This window comes from Pectinophora gossypiella, chromosome 29, assembly GCF_024362695.1.
Source record: "Pectinophora gossypiella chromosome 29, ilPecGoss1.1, whole genome shotgun sequence".
NCBI lineage: Eukaryota > Metazoa > Arthropoda > Insecta > Lepidoptera > Gelechiidae > Pectinophora > Pectinophora gossypiella.
Window position 1 is genome coordinate 3,817,753 of NC_065432.1, and position 12,980 is coordinate 3,830,732.

The 12,980-nt window shown below is 38.5% G+C and overlaps 1 protein-coding gene across 3 annotated transcripts; it reads left to right on the top strand.

Moving 5' to 3' along the window:
• The first annotated feature begins 980 nt into the window (after positions 1 to 980).
• On the top strand, positions 981 to 12,973 carry LOC126379558 (uncharacterized). Of its 3 annotated transcripts, none has more exons than XM_050028359.1 (2): positions 981 to 1,129; positions 11,361 to 12,971. In XM_050028359.1, the coding sequence occupies exons 1-2, from the start codon at positions 1,126 to 1,128 to the stop codon at positions 12,272 to 12,274; spliced, it is 918 nt and encodes a 305-aa protein (XP_049884316.1). In that variant the 5' UTR covers positions 981 to 1,125; the 3' UTR covers positions 12,275 to 12,971. The 3 variants fall into 3 exon arrangements, with proteins under 3 accessions (XP_049884316.1, XP_049884317.1, XP_049884315.1); XM_050028360.1 differs by lacking the exon at positions 11,361 to 12,971 and adding an exon at positions 4,750 to 5,297; XM_050028358.1 differs by lacking the exon at positions 981 to 1,129 and adding an exon at positions 9,493 to 9,980 and having other exon boundaries at positions 11,361 to 12,973.
• The last annotated feature ends 7 nt before the right edge of the window (positions 12,974 to 12,980 follow it).

Sequence of the window (12,980 nt, forward strand, 5' to 3'; positions counted from 1 at the left end):
ACCTGTCGGCGCAGCGGGCGCGGGCGCCGCGGGCGGTGGCGCTGTCGCTGACGCCCCGCGCCTCGAGGCTCCGCGAGCTCCGACCCTCCGCGGCTCGGCTCCCGGCGGCACATCACCGGCCGGCGCGACACTTGGCAGCGCGGCACACGGCGGCTCGTTGTTGGGCGGTGCGGTGTCGCACATCACTGCGGCCAGCGGCGCACCGGCGGGGAGCACGGCACTGCAGTGAGCCGAAAAACTCCATTCATAGGGTTTTTTTACGATACTGTTTCTAATCGACTTAAAAAAAGGAAATTATTAATTTGACCAGGGCGGTTAAAAAAGCCACATCGAAGCAATTTGACTATCGCGCATACAGAGTGTTAGTGACATCGTAACGAAAACTTTGAGGGATGATTCAGGCCATGATTCTGAGTTAATATCAAGTGGAATTTTCCGTCCCAAAATTCACGATATTTTTTGTGTTTTATTAAATTATTTTTAACTATATACTTACACCCCGTACAAGTACTTACAGGAACCATATAATTACGTATATTGCTCATGACTGTACATATATACTTGTCCCATATTGCAAATGGAATTTTTCCGTCGCAAAAGTATGGAACGGAAAATTTCGTGAATTTTTCGACAGGAAAATGCACATGATATCAACTCAGAATCATGGTTTGAATCAATCCATATGATATCAACTCAGTATCATGGCCTGAATAATCTCCTCAGTATTCGTTACGATGTCACTAACACCCTGTATACATTTTCGCACGTGAGTTAGGGAAAAAAATGTGGGGGGAATGTTTGTTTCCTTTTGGTGGTTGCCTGGAAGAAATTGCTCTAGAGCAATAAGGCCGCCCAAGTTGCACTGTATTCATGTGTTATGTCTGATTGTTGAAATTTTAATTCTGTGCAATAAAGTATATTTGATTTGAAAACCATTAAAAAATACGAGCGCGGAGTGTGTAAAGTATATTCTTGCTTGCTTCACTGCAGCATGAGTTCGTTAGCTTTTGTTAACCACCCATCAGTGTTAGTAACGTTGTGGTTGAATGGACACATCCTCACAGTGCTTGTTTATATTATAATATTTATATTATTATACTCCACTACGTTCGAATACAGTTCAACATGTGTAAGTATACTACTTATATTTTTATCTAATCAAAAACATAAATGTGAAATGAGAGCCAAGTTCAATATTATGATAAATGCCTTGGTTGTTGACTTCAACGATAAAAAAGTGAGATCTAAATGGGTGCCAAGTTCAATGGACAGTCCTGAAATTTATTTATAAGTAACAGTATAACATATCATAATCTTCTTATAACATAAGATAATGTATTGTAGCCTTAAGGTTTGTCTTGGCTAGTTTTCATATATAAATTATAGCCTTCACAAGGTCTAAACCTACAAGTATTTGTCGGTACTTATTTTATAATTCCGAAAATTTGGATTGTTGGTAGGTGACATAATAATTCGTTGGTAGGTTTATAAAAACTAGCCAAGACAGACCTTAGGCTAAAATACATTATCTTATGTCTAGATCTATTGGTGCTGTTTCCTATACACACCATCTAATTTTATTTTAAGTAATACCTGTCATTATCTTATCCGCCGAAAAGGAAATGGACGGATAATCGACAGGCATAAAATTTATGGAACACACGTCAATTTTAGACAGGAATTTTAAAAACTTTATATACTTATTAGCCAATCATTATCATCATCAATTTAAGAGCCACGCTCTTGTCGGTGCAGCATTTTCCATGCTACTTTTTTAGGGAAAAATAGGGCAGTGGTTTCCCTCTTGCCTTCCGCCCCGCAGTACTCTGTCTGGTGCAAGTGGGATAGCGCCCATAGTACATATTGGTCAATAACCCGACAGAATCAAATTGACAGCACACGTCAAACGGGTTGCATACCAGCGGGATGCTTCATTCGCCCGGGTTATTCATTCAATCTAAAATTAACATCTGTCAATCATCCGTCCCTTTCCTTTTCGGCGGATAAGAAAGTGATGGGTATAACTTAAAATAAAATTAGGAGGTGTCTTCAGTGACTGTGACTGAGGAAAAGTAGAGCTAAGACTGAGCAGTTGGATGGAGTTGTGTAAGAGGGATATTACACCTACCCAACATTCGTCAGTCATGACTTTTTATTAAAAAAAAATCATTTGCCGTTGGTCCCGGTTACTACTTACTGATTTAAGTACGTAGTCGTTACATGAATCATGTCAGGGGCCTTTGGCGGCTCAATAGTAACCCTGACACCAGAGTTGATGAGGTTGGTATTCCACCTCACAACACGATAGAAGAAGAGTCGAATTCAGTCGGTTAGATTCCGAGCTGGGATTTGTACCTGTGACACTGCGAAGTCACGCGATCATCGAACAGGGTTATCGCAGACCTCAGTGTCAGTTTAAAGGTTAAATCTGGCAATAAGCAGTTACCCAGTTAGAACAGGACATCCTTATTTACGATTCTTGACCTAACAACATCCTCGGGCAAGATGGGTTATCTGATACCAGTAACACAGACACAAACACACACACACACACATTTACTCACGCCAATGCACACATCTTACAAACATTACAACAAGCTTACAAACATACGCTCCCCATTTGTCCGGCCAAGTAGTTAATGCTCTGCGGCTAATCTATAATAAGTCACGTTAAAAAAATATCAAGGTAGGAAGCTATATTTTGGTACATTAGGGGAACCGTGTTACCCCGAATGGAAAGCGAACGAAGTCGCGGGCAAAAGCTAGTACTGACGTACATTATTTGTTTTGTTATTTATCATTGAAGAATAACAAACTGGTTTTAGTCACATATCTTACTAATAACAATTGTAAATAATATGTTTTGTATCCAATAATACTAAGTTAATAAGTATGTAGTAGTTATATAAATAGCCTATTAAGATTTCTTCTTGCTCGTGTCTACTATAAGAATGGATGGATGTCCCAATTTCCCAAACCGTGGAGGGAGTATTTACTTCCCGCCTCCGTCACATTGTGTGGCGGCGGCCTACAGATGGCGCCGCTGTCAATCATCAAGCCTATACGTCCCACTGCTGCGTCGTCGGGACCGTCTAAGGGACCTGCTTAAAGAAATAAATATACTGACGGTCGCAAGTCTAGTATGTATGTATCTACGTAAAAATGTATCTCTCCTTTCGAGATTGATTGATTGATTTGATTGTTTTATTTTTTGAGAAACTGGGAAAAAATTCTAGATTAAGTAAATTACATTCATCTTTTTTGGGGTTATGTATACGTTTTTACAATAAAATACCAGATAATATTTTTAATTTGTCAGAAAACAAATTTAAAGCTCATGTGAAGCTTACTTTATTTAAAAAAGCTTATTGTAAAATATGTAATGACTACCTAAATGATAAAAGTGTCTGGTATTTAATGTGTTCCTCTAGTTATTAAATAACTCGTAATGTATACCCTCATTGATTTAAAAGATGTGTTGCTGTTGCAGTTTTTGTCATTTCTTCTCCTCAGCCATAACACCTTGCGAAATGACGTAGATTCTAAAATGTTACATTGACCATCAACAGGTTTATCCATGATAATTACTTACGGTGAATAAATGATTCTAATTACTGATTTTGATAACTGATTCTGATTACTGATTCTGATTACTGATTCTGATTACTGATTCTGATTACTGATTCTGATTACTGATTCTGATTACTGATTCTGATTACTGATTCTGATTACTGATTCTGATTACTGATTCTGATTACTGATTCTGATTACTGATTCTGATTCTGATTACTGATTCTGATTCTGATTACTGATTCTGATTCTGATTACTGATTCTGATTCTGATTACTGATTCTGATTACTGATTACTGATTCTGATTACTGATTCTGATTACTGATTCTGATTACTGATTCTGATTACTGATTCTGATTACTGATTCTGATTACTGATTCTGATTACTGATTCTGATTACTGATTCTGATTACTGATTCTGATTACTGATTCTGATTACTGATTCTGATTACTGATTCTGATTACTGATTCTGATTACTGATTCTGATTACTGATTCTGATTACTGATTCTGATTACTGATTCTGATTACTGATTCTGATTACTGATTCTGATTACTGATTCTGATTACTGATTCTGATTACTGATTCTGATTACTGATTCTGATTACTGATTCAGATTACTGATTCTGATTACTGATTCTGATTACTGATTCAGATTACTGATTCTGATTACTGATTCTGATTACTGATTCTGATTACTGATTCTGATCACTGATTCTGATCACTGATTCTGATCACTGATTCTGATTACTGATTCTGATCACTGATTCTGATTACTGATTCTGATTACTGATTCTGATTACTGATTCTGATTACTGATTCTGATTACTGATTCTGATTACTGATTCTGATTACTGATTCTGATTACTGATTCTGATTCTGATTCTGATTACTGATTACTGATTCTGATTACTGATTCTGATTACTGATTACTGATTCTGATTACTGATTACTGATTCTGATTACTGATTCTGATTACTGATTCTGATTACTGATTCTGATTACTGATTCTGATTACTGATTCTGATTACTGATTCTGATTACTGATTCTGATTACTGATTCTGATTACTGATTCTGATTACTGATTCTGATTACTGATTCTGATTACTGATTCTGATTACTGATTCTGATTACTGATTCTGATTACTGATTCTGATTACTGATTTACCTTTTCCAGTGATCCTGCTTCTAATATCATCGCCAATCCTGACGAGCGCTCTGCCGTTCGCCCTGGAGACGACACTAACCACAACAGACCTACCAGAGGAACTACAGAAAGACATCAACATAGTCTCATACATACAAAACTTCAAACTGGCAATGACGGAATACGTGACGTCTCAATACAAAAATTTGACCATACAAGAAACAGAGAAAGTGAAAGATATCCTCGAACAATTCTTGACGAATTTCGCTAACGATTTGAAAGAAGCTATTGAGAGGCAGTACCAAAGTGGGAAAGAAGAGTTGGAATATGACAAAATAGACGATGGAATACCAGACGAGACGTTCCAAGACATAGACTTGAGAGTCAGGACAGAATTCCCAGACATAAATGAGAATACGGCGAGGGAAATCGTTTATAGACTTCGAAAGAACTTATTTGAGACGCGACAAAAACTGGACATAGTTATTAGAGATTCCTTAAGAGCACAGTTGGATATTGCTGCAGATTAAACAGTCTTAATACTGGTCCAAAAGGGCCATATCTCAGTAGGACACCATGGAGGCGCCACCTTCGATGCGCCATCAGCAAAATGTATGCAGATGACACCTGAAGCCAAACGATAATGACATCGAAAGTTTTTTTGACGTGACTTACTGTAGATTTGCCTTAACTACTTGGCCGGACAAATGGGGAGCGCTGAGGGCTCTCACCACCTGTCGGATGCCCTGAGAAATGCAGCATTATCCCGTTTTTTCACAGGGTCCGCTTACCTAACTTGAAGATTTGACAGGTCCGGCTTTTTACAGACGCGACTGCCTGTCTGACCTTCCAACCCGCGAAGCGAAAACCAGCCCAATACAGGTTAGGTCACATACTTCCGAAAATGCATTTCTCGGGAATGCGGGTTTCCTCACGATGTTTTCTTTCACCGCTGAGCACGTGTTAATCATTAAGATCCAAACGGGTGAATATCAAAATGTGCCAAGTTTGGTGGCGAACTTTCATATTATTTTTTCGTGAAAAATTGGGTTCCATCATGAAAAAACAACAACAAGGAACAAGTTACCTCGTAGCTAGAACTATCCTTTTTCATGTCAGAACCCAATTTTTCACGAAAAATAATATGAAAGTTCGCCATCAAACTTGACATTTTGATACTCACCCAAACATGAATTCGAAAACAAATTCGACAATCATTGGTTTAGGCCTGTCGCGTGGTGTGCAAGCGTTCTACCAACTGGGCACCCACAGGCATGATGTCTTAAATTTTGTACCGGGTGAGAGCCCTCAGCTTCCCATTTGTCCCATTTGGCAAATCTACAATAAGTCACGTTCCCGCCAATATGACGCTACTTAATAATTCTGCTGATTCCTGTACACACCATCTAATTTTCTTTTAAGTTATACCTGTCATTTTCTTATCCACCGAAAAGGATAGGGACGGGCAATCGACAGGCATAAAATTTGTGAACGTGTTAAAATGAACAAGTGAGTGGATAAAATAGGCATCTCGCTGATATGCAACCCGTTAGACGTGTGCACTTAATTTTGTCGGGTTATTGGCCAATGTAAAATTTTAAGAGGGTTGTTTAGATTTCTGCCTAAAATTGAGGTGTGTTCCATTTTTATGCCTGTCGATTACCCGTCCCTTTCCTTACGATAAGAAAATGACAGGTATAACAAAATAAAATTAGGAGGTGTTTGCAGGAATCAAGACCTGTTAAGTAGACTGTGTGTTGAAGTTAAATTAAACGACGCGAAATACAAGTATAAAAATGTATTTAATTACTTTAGATTTAGATTACAGCGAAATAATTATGTGACGAATTAATAAACAAGCGCGCGTGCGGCGGCGGCCGAGTCGGTCGAGAAGTGGGCGGGTCCCGCGCAGCGCGGCGCTCCTGTCATCTGGCTCTTTGTATCGCGCATGCGCGCGCGTGTTGGTGTTGCCAACAAGACCATTACGAAGTAGATAGATTGATTTAGATAAACTACATATAATAATCTTCCTAGTGCCATGGTTAAGATTTTAATTTGTTATTAATAAATTATAAAATTTTATTTTGTATTTAATAAAATATTTATGTTTTTAACTGTTCATCACCATCTCCCTAGTGTTATCCCGTTTTCACACTGTCCGCATATCTAAGCTGAAGATTTGACAGGTCCGGTTTTTTACAGAAGCGACTGTCTGTCTGACCTTCCAACCCGCGAAGGGAAAACCAGCCCAATACAGGTTAGGTCGCATACTTCCGAAAATGCATTTCTCGGGAATGTGGGTTTCGTCACGATGTTTTCTTTCACCGCTGAGCACGTGTTAATCATTTATGATCCACATGAATTCGAAAATAAATTCGACAATCTTTGGTTTAGGCCTGTCGCGTGGTGTGCAAGCGTTTTACCAACTGGGCACCCACAGGCATGATATATGGACCTAAGTCCGACAGCTCCATACCTCCGAAAATGGATTGCTCGGGAATGTGGGTTTGAGCTGAGCACGTGTTAATCATTTATGATCGAAACATGAATTCGAAAACAAATTCGACAATCATCGGTTTAGGTCTGTGCTGGCGAACCTGCGACCTCAAAGAGACAGGCAAGCGTTCTACCAACTGGGCACCCACAGGCATCATGTCTTAAATTTTGTACCGGGTGAGAGCCCTCAGCACTCTCCATTTGTCCAATTTGGCAAATCTACAATCTAGAAGTCTAGGCTAAAAATTACCTCATAAATATCAAACAGCCTCTCCGGTCTTGTGGTAAGAGAATGAGGGAAATTCACACACGATAGATGGAGTTGTTTACTTTTAACGTGATAATTAGATAGATAGATAGATAATACGTTTATTTGGGACAACAGTACAAGTAGGTTACAAACAATCAGTAAAACATACAGTTTGAAACATAACAATAACAAACCACTTAGAAGTCAGAAAGAGTAATTAGTTAAGTACCGCCGTCCCAAAATAGGCCCTAGCTCAGCATTTGCTGCGGAAACGCAGAACGAGTCGCAGCGCTGTTATTCTGCTAGTACCTGTCGCGAGTAGTACGTGCGCGCAAACAAATCGAACTAAAAATGGATACATACTTAGGTACATAATATATGATCACGCCTGTTTCGCATTAGGGCATAGGTTAGAGACTACGAATATAAAAATAGATAAAAAATAAATACAAAGGTTTACACACATATTATTATTAAATAAAATTGAACATATATGTAACGAGGGGTAAGTGTCATCTACCTGCCTGCCTGACAGGAATGTTTAATGTAAAAAATAAATAAATAAAAAAAGTAAAAAAGTGCGGGTGGAATCAAATATGAAATAGAGTATAAAATCCAAAACCCATTGTTTAACTATTGTGTCTGGAAATCTCGGTGTTAATAGAGATGACCCATTTTCTCATTGCTGGGGTCCAGTGGTTGAGCGTTGGGCTCACGATCCGGAGTTCCCGGATTCGAATCCCGATAGAGACAAACCACAAAAATCACTTCGTGATCCCTAGTTTGGTTAGGACATTAAAGGCTGATCACCTGATTGTCCGAAAGTAAGATGATCCGTGCTTCGGAAGGCATGTAAAGCCGTTGGTCCCGGTTACTACTTACTGATGTAAGTACGTAGTCGTTACATGAGTCATGTCAGGGGCCTTTGGCGGCTCAATAGTAACCTTGACACCAGGGTTGATGGTGTTGGTACCACATAACTAAATACATAATTATTTAAAAATATAATATATAATGGTATAAGCATATATAAAACTAATTGTTGCTTGATATTATTTGGATCACATTATGTATAGAATGATGTTGTTACCTATATTCCTTCTCTTTACTTTGGTCAGATTAATAATGGGTGGAAGTTGTAATTGTACCTCGGTGTAATAAAAAGGGTCATCATGTTTACCCAAAAACAAAGATAAAAGATGCTTAAAGTCTGTTATCCATGAAATTAGAAGTTTAAACGAAGGAAACGGAAGGAAGGACTTTGATTATGGTTAGGTATATTTTTAGTAAATGTGTATTATATTATATTGAGTATTTATTAATAATATATACTTATATTGATTTTTATATTATATGTACGTATAGAGTATTCATTATATTAACTTCAGTTCTTACTATTTGTACATTGTAAAATACAGGGCGTTAGTGACATCGTAACGAAAACTTTGAGGGGTGGTTCAGGCCATGATTCTGAGTTGATATCAAGTAGAAATTTCCGTCGCAAAAGTATGGATTGGAAAATAATTAAAAAGAAAAGAAAAATTTTCATGAATTTTTTGACACGAAATTCCACTTGATATCAACTCAGAATCTGAACAATCCCCCTGCATATTCGTTACGGTGTCACTAACACCCATACCTACTTATATGGCTACCGTATGTACTTGTACGGGGTGTAAGTGTCATCGTAACGAATACAGAGAGAGATGATTCATCTGATTAATATTCTGAGTTAATATCAAGTGGAATTTTCCATCGCAAAAGTATAGACTTGAAAATATTTAAAAAAAACTAAAAAAAATCATGAATTTTGCGACGGAAAATTCCACTTGATTTTAACTCAGAATCATGGTCTGAATCAACCCCCTCAGTATTCGTTACGATGTCACTAACACCCAGTATATAATTATGTATATGTTTATTTTAACAATTCTAATATATTAATTTATACAAACAAATATAAATTGTAAGGACACATTTTGAAGAGTGGAATTCCAGTTATTCCAGACAAAGGTCAAATTTCCCGCATCCTAAATAAATGTAAATATTTGTTTCCTGGTAGTGGTTGCCTGAAAGAAATTGTTCTAGAGCAATAAGGCCGCCCATATTGTACTGTATTCCTGATTGTTAAAATTTCGCTCTGTGCAATTAAGTAGATTTGATTTCATTTGAAAAGCTTAACAACGCCATCTTAATAAGCACATCAAGCTTAATATCGTGTCTTTGGGGAACGCCGATTGGTTGGGCCCCTCATTGAACTCACGATCTGGGGGTCGCTCACGATATGGACCTTTTTTTGACGTGACTATTGTAGATTTGCCACAGATGGCATTAACTACTTGGCCGGACCACAGAGGCACAAGTTAAAGACACCTAATCATCTGTCACCGCTTTAATTAATGAAAATCTATGACGAATCCAGAATAATGGGTATCGAATTGGTTTTGACGTTATCTGTCGGAATTCGTTCCTAATTCGTTATTCTCAGATATGTTTTCCGCTATCACAGTAACTGGTAAGAAACATTTTTTACATTACAAAAACACACCGCATCACGCCTGTATCCCTAACGGGGTAGGCAGAGATGTATTGTGTCATCTTCTATCGCGTGGCTTGTGAGGTGGATTACCAAATTACCAACATCATTTACCCTGGTGTCAGGGTTATTATTGAGCCACCAAAGGCCCCTGACATTGCTCATGTAACGACTACTTACTTACATCAGTAATTAGTAACCAGGACTTTTTTTTTGACGTGACTTATTGTATCTGCGGGAAATCTTTGCCGCAGATGGCTTTAACTACTTGACCGGACAAATCGGGAGCGCAGAAGGCTCTTACCCGGGCTTAACGTTTACTATTAACAGGGTTACTATTCAGTCGCCAAAGAACCACGGAGTTCAACTTACTATGATCATAAGACACCACTTTAGCTTCTTTCATTCTCATCCTTGCGAAATGACGTAGATTCAAAAATGTTAAATTGACCTTCAACAAGTTTATCTGTGATAATTACTTTGAATAAATGATCCATATTTCTGATTTCATCAGAAACCTCTGGCCTTTCATTAAAATATCCTGGATCAGATTGTGGTACGTACGCCTTCCAACCTTTTTTTTTGTGACGAAGGGGAAATCCTCATGGATACATCCCGGGGGAGCTTGGAGGTTCGGACTCTTACCGACTAAAACTCCTCCGATGGCCCTCTGCTGTGCATGTCAGGGAGCTCCGGGATCTCTGTCGAACGCACTGGTGCTCCCTTCGCACTTGCTTTTATTAAAGCGCATCCCGGGGTAGTTCCCCACCCCTACGCCATCCCAGTTTTACAGCAATGCGAGGCCATGTCGCATTGCCGTCCCTCCCGGAGATCGTGTGTTGAGCGGTTCGGGCCCCCGCCCTTACCACCCATGATCCCCAGTGTCCCCTTTCAGTCGCCTTTTACGACAGGAAGGGGGTACCGTAGCCCTATTCCTACGCCCGGAACTACAGGGCGGACGCCTTCCAACCCTACCAAATTACACCTGTATCAAATCATCATCATCTCTCCAGCATTATCCCGTTTTTCACAGAGCCCCCTAACTTAACCTGAAGATTTGACAGGTCCGGTTACACACCACGGTGAACCTGTATCATATATCAAATAAAAGACGCCAAAGGACATAGAGATAAATATATTTTTGTTTTTAAATCACTCACCCGCGATTAGGGAAGCTCACAAAGAGAGAATTAGGCCTAAAGAAACATGGACAAGAGCTGCGGATTCAAGTCAAATCAAATCTAATATACATCAAATCAAATTTAAATCAAATCCCGTCCGAGTCAGAATAAATTTTTCGATTTACTTTTCTCTTTGTGCATTATATAGATAATTCAAAGTACTTATTAAAATTTTCAGTACTTTTTCTTGCCGTTGGCCGCTGTCAAAATGAAGAAGGGCAGATACCAGTGCGTGTAGTGGGAAATAATGAAACCTCTACGACACAAGAAGATCGAGAAGCTTCTAAAGACGAAGTGCCATTATTTAGCAACATTACCTACATCACTATTGGTGATAGAAACCAACCTAAAGTCAAAACTGGTACCGCTACCGAAAATAATGAAGATCAAAATGAAGATTTGACTTTCTCTGAAAGTACTGAAGACCCCGAGGATATCGATACAGAAGAACCTATAAGAAGCACTCCAACAACAGGAAATGTTCAAGAAACGAAAACTGCAACTGAAAAAGCCCTCAAAGAATTCAGTAAGAGCGTTTCCAAAAATCCTGATATTCAAATTGTAGAGAAGGATATATATGTAGGCAACGAAACGGGCTTTAACGCAAGTCATAATTTGGAAATACAGGCACAAAATGTGCACCCTATTACTATTGGTCTTGAGAAGAATGACACTGATGGTCCGTTCACTCTAAACGTTGCAGTGCCAAAGGACATAAGAAATGCTAACATAGTCATCCAAATACCACTCAACGTTAACGTAAAAGCATCAGACAGAACAGTTGACAACAAGTCTGGAATCAAAGTAAAAATTGACGAAACGCCAAAATATAAAGAGGACTTTTCCGTGGATTCTGTCAATAGTGGAAAAGATGATGATTATGAGTCTAGAGAACCTTCATCGAAAGTCCTCACTGGATCAGTCTTGCATGGTAAACAAAAACTTACAGACGCTCAATTAGCAAAAATTATAAAGGAGAAAATAAAGAAATCGAGAGCAGCCGATAAGTTGGATAAATTACGTTTGCAAGAAGCTAAGGGTCTGAATGAACCAAAGAAGCGACCAGAAACGTTGTTTTTCAAAATCCAATAAAGATTGCAGTTAGTTTTAAATTGGTCTTTTTTATTTTTAAAGCATCTCGCTGGTATTTATTAGAGATTGCTACCTTAGCAATAAGGCCGCCTGTTGTACTACCAATTTAATTATAATACTAATGTATTTTTAATGTGATTCAAGTGCAATGAAGAGTTTTTGTATTGTATTGTATTCAACCCGTTTGACGTGTGCTGTCAACTTAATTCTGTCGGGTTATTGGCTAATGTAAAATTTTAGAGGGTTTGAAACGGAAATCTTTTGCTACCTTATAAGGCAAGGTAGGTAAAATGGAAAGGTGTTGTTTCAGAAATTTATAAATTGTTGTTTCCGAAATGCTTCGTTACAGGTTGTTCTAGATTTCTGCCTAAAATTGACGTGTGTTCCATATAGGAGAATGGGCGAAACTGGTCCAAGAACCTCCACTGAAAGCTTATACTTTCCGTATGATTCTGGGAATGTTCTATCAAATTCTATCTCAGAGTTCTTTTTCTACGGCCGTGTTTATCCTGACCATGATTCTGAATTAATATCAAGTGGAATTTCCTGTACGAAAATTCATGAAAATGTTTGTGTTTTTTTTTTTAATTTATATTCCGTTCCGTACTTTTGCGACGGAAAATTTCACTTGATATCAACTCAGAATCATGGCCTGAGTCATCCCTCAAAGTTTTCGTTACGATGTCACTAACAACCTGTAAGTATA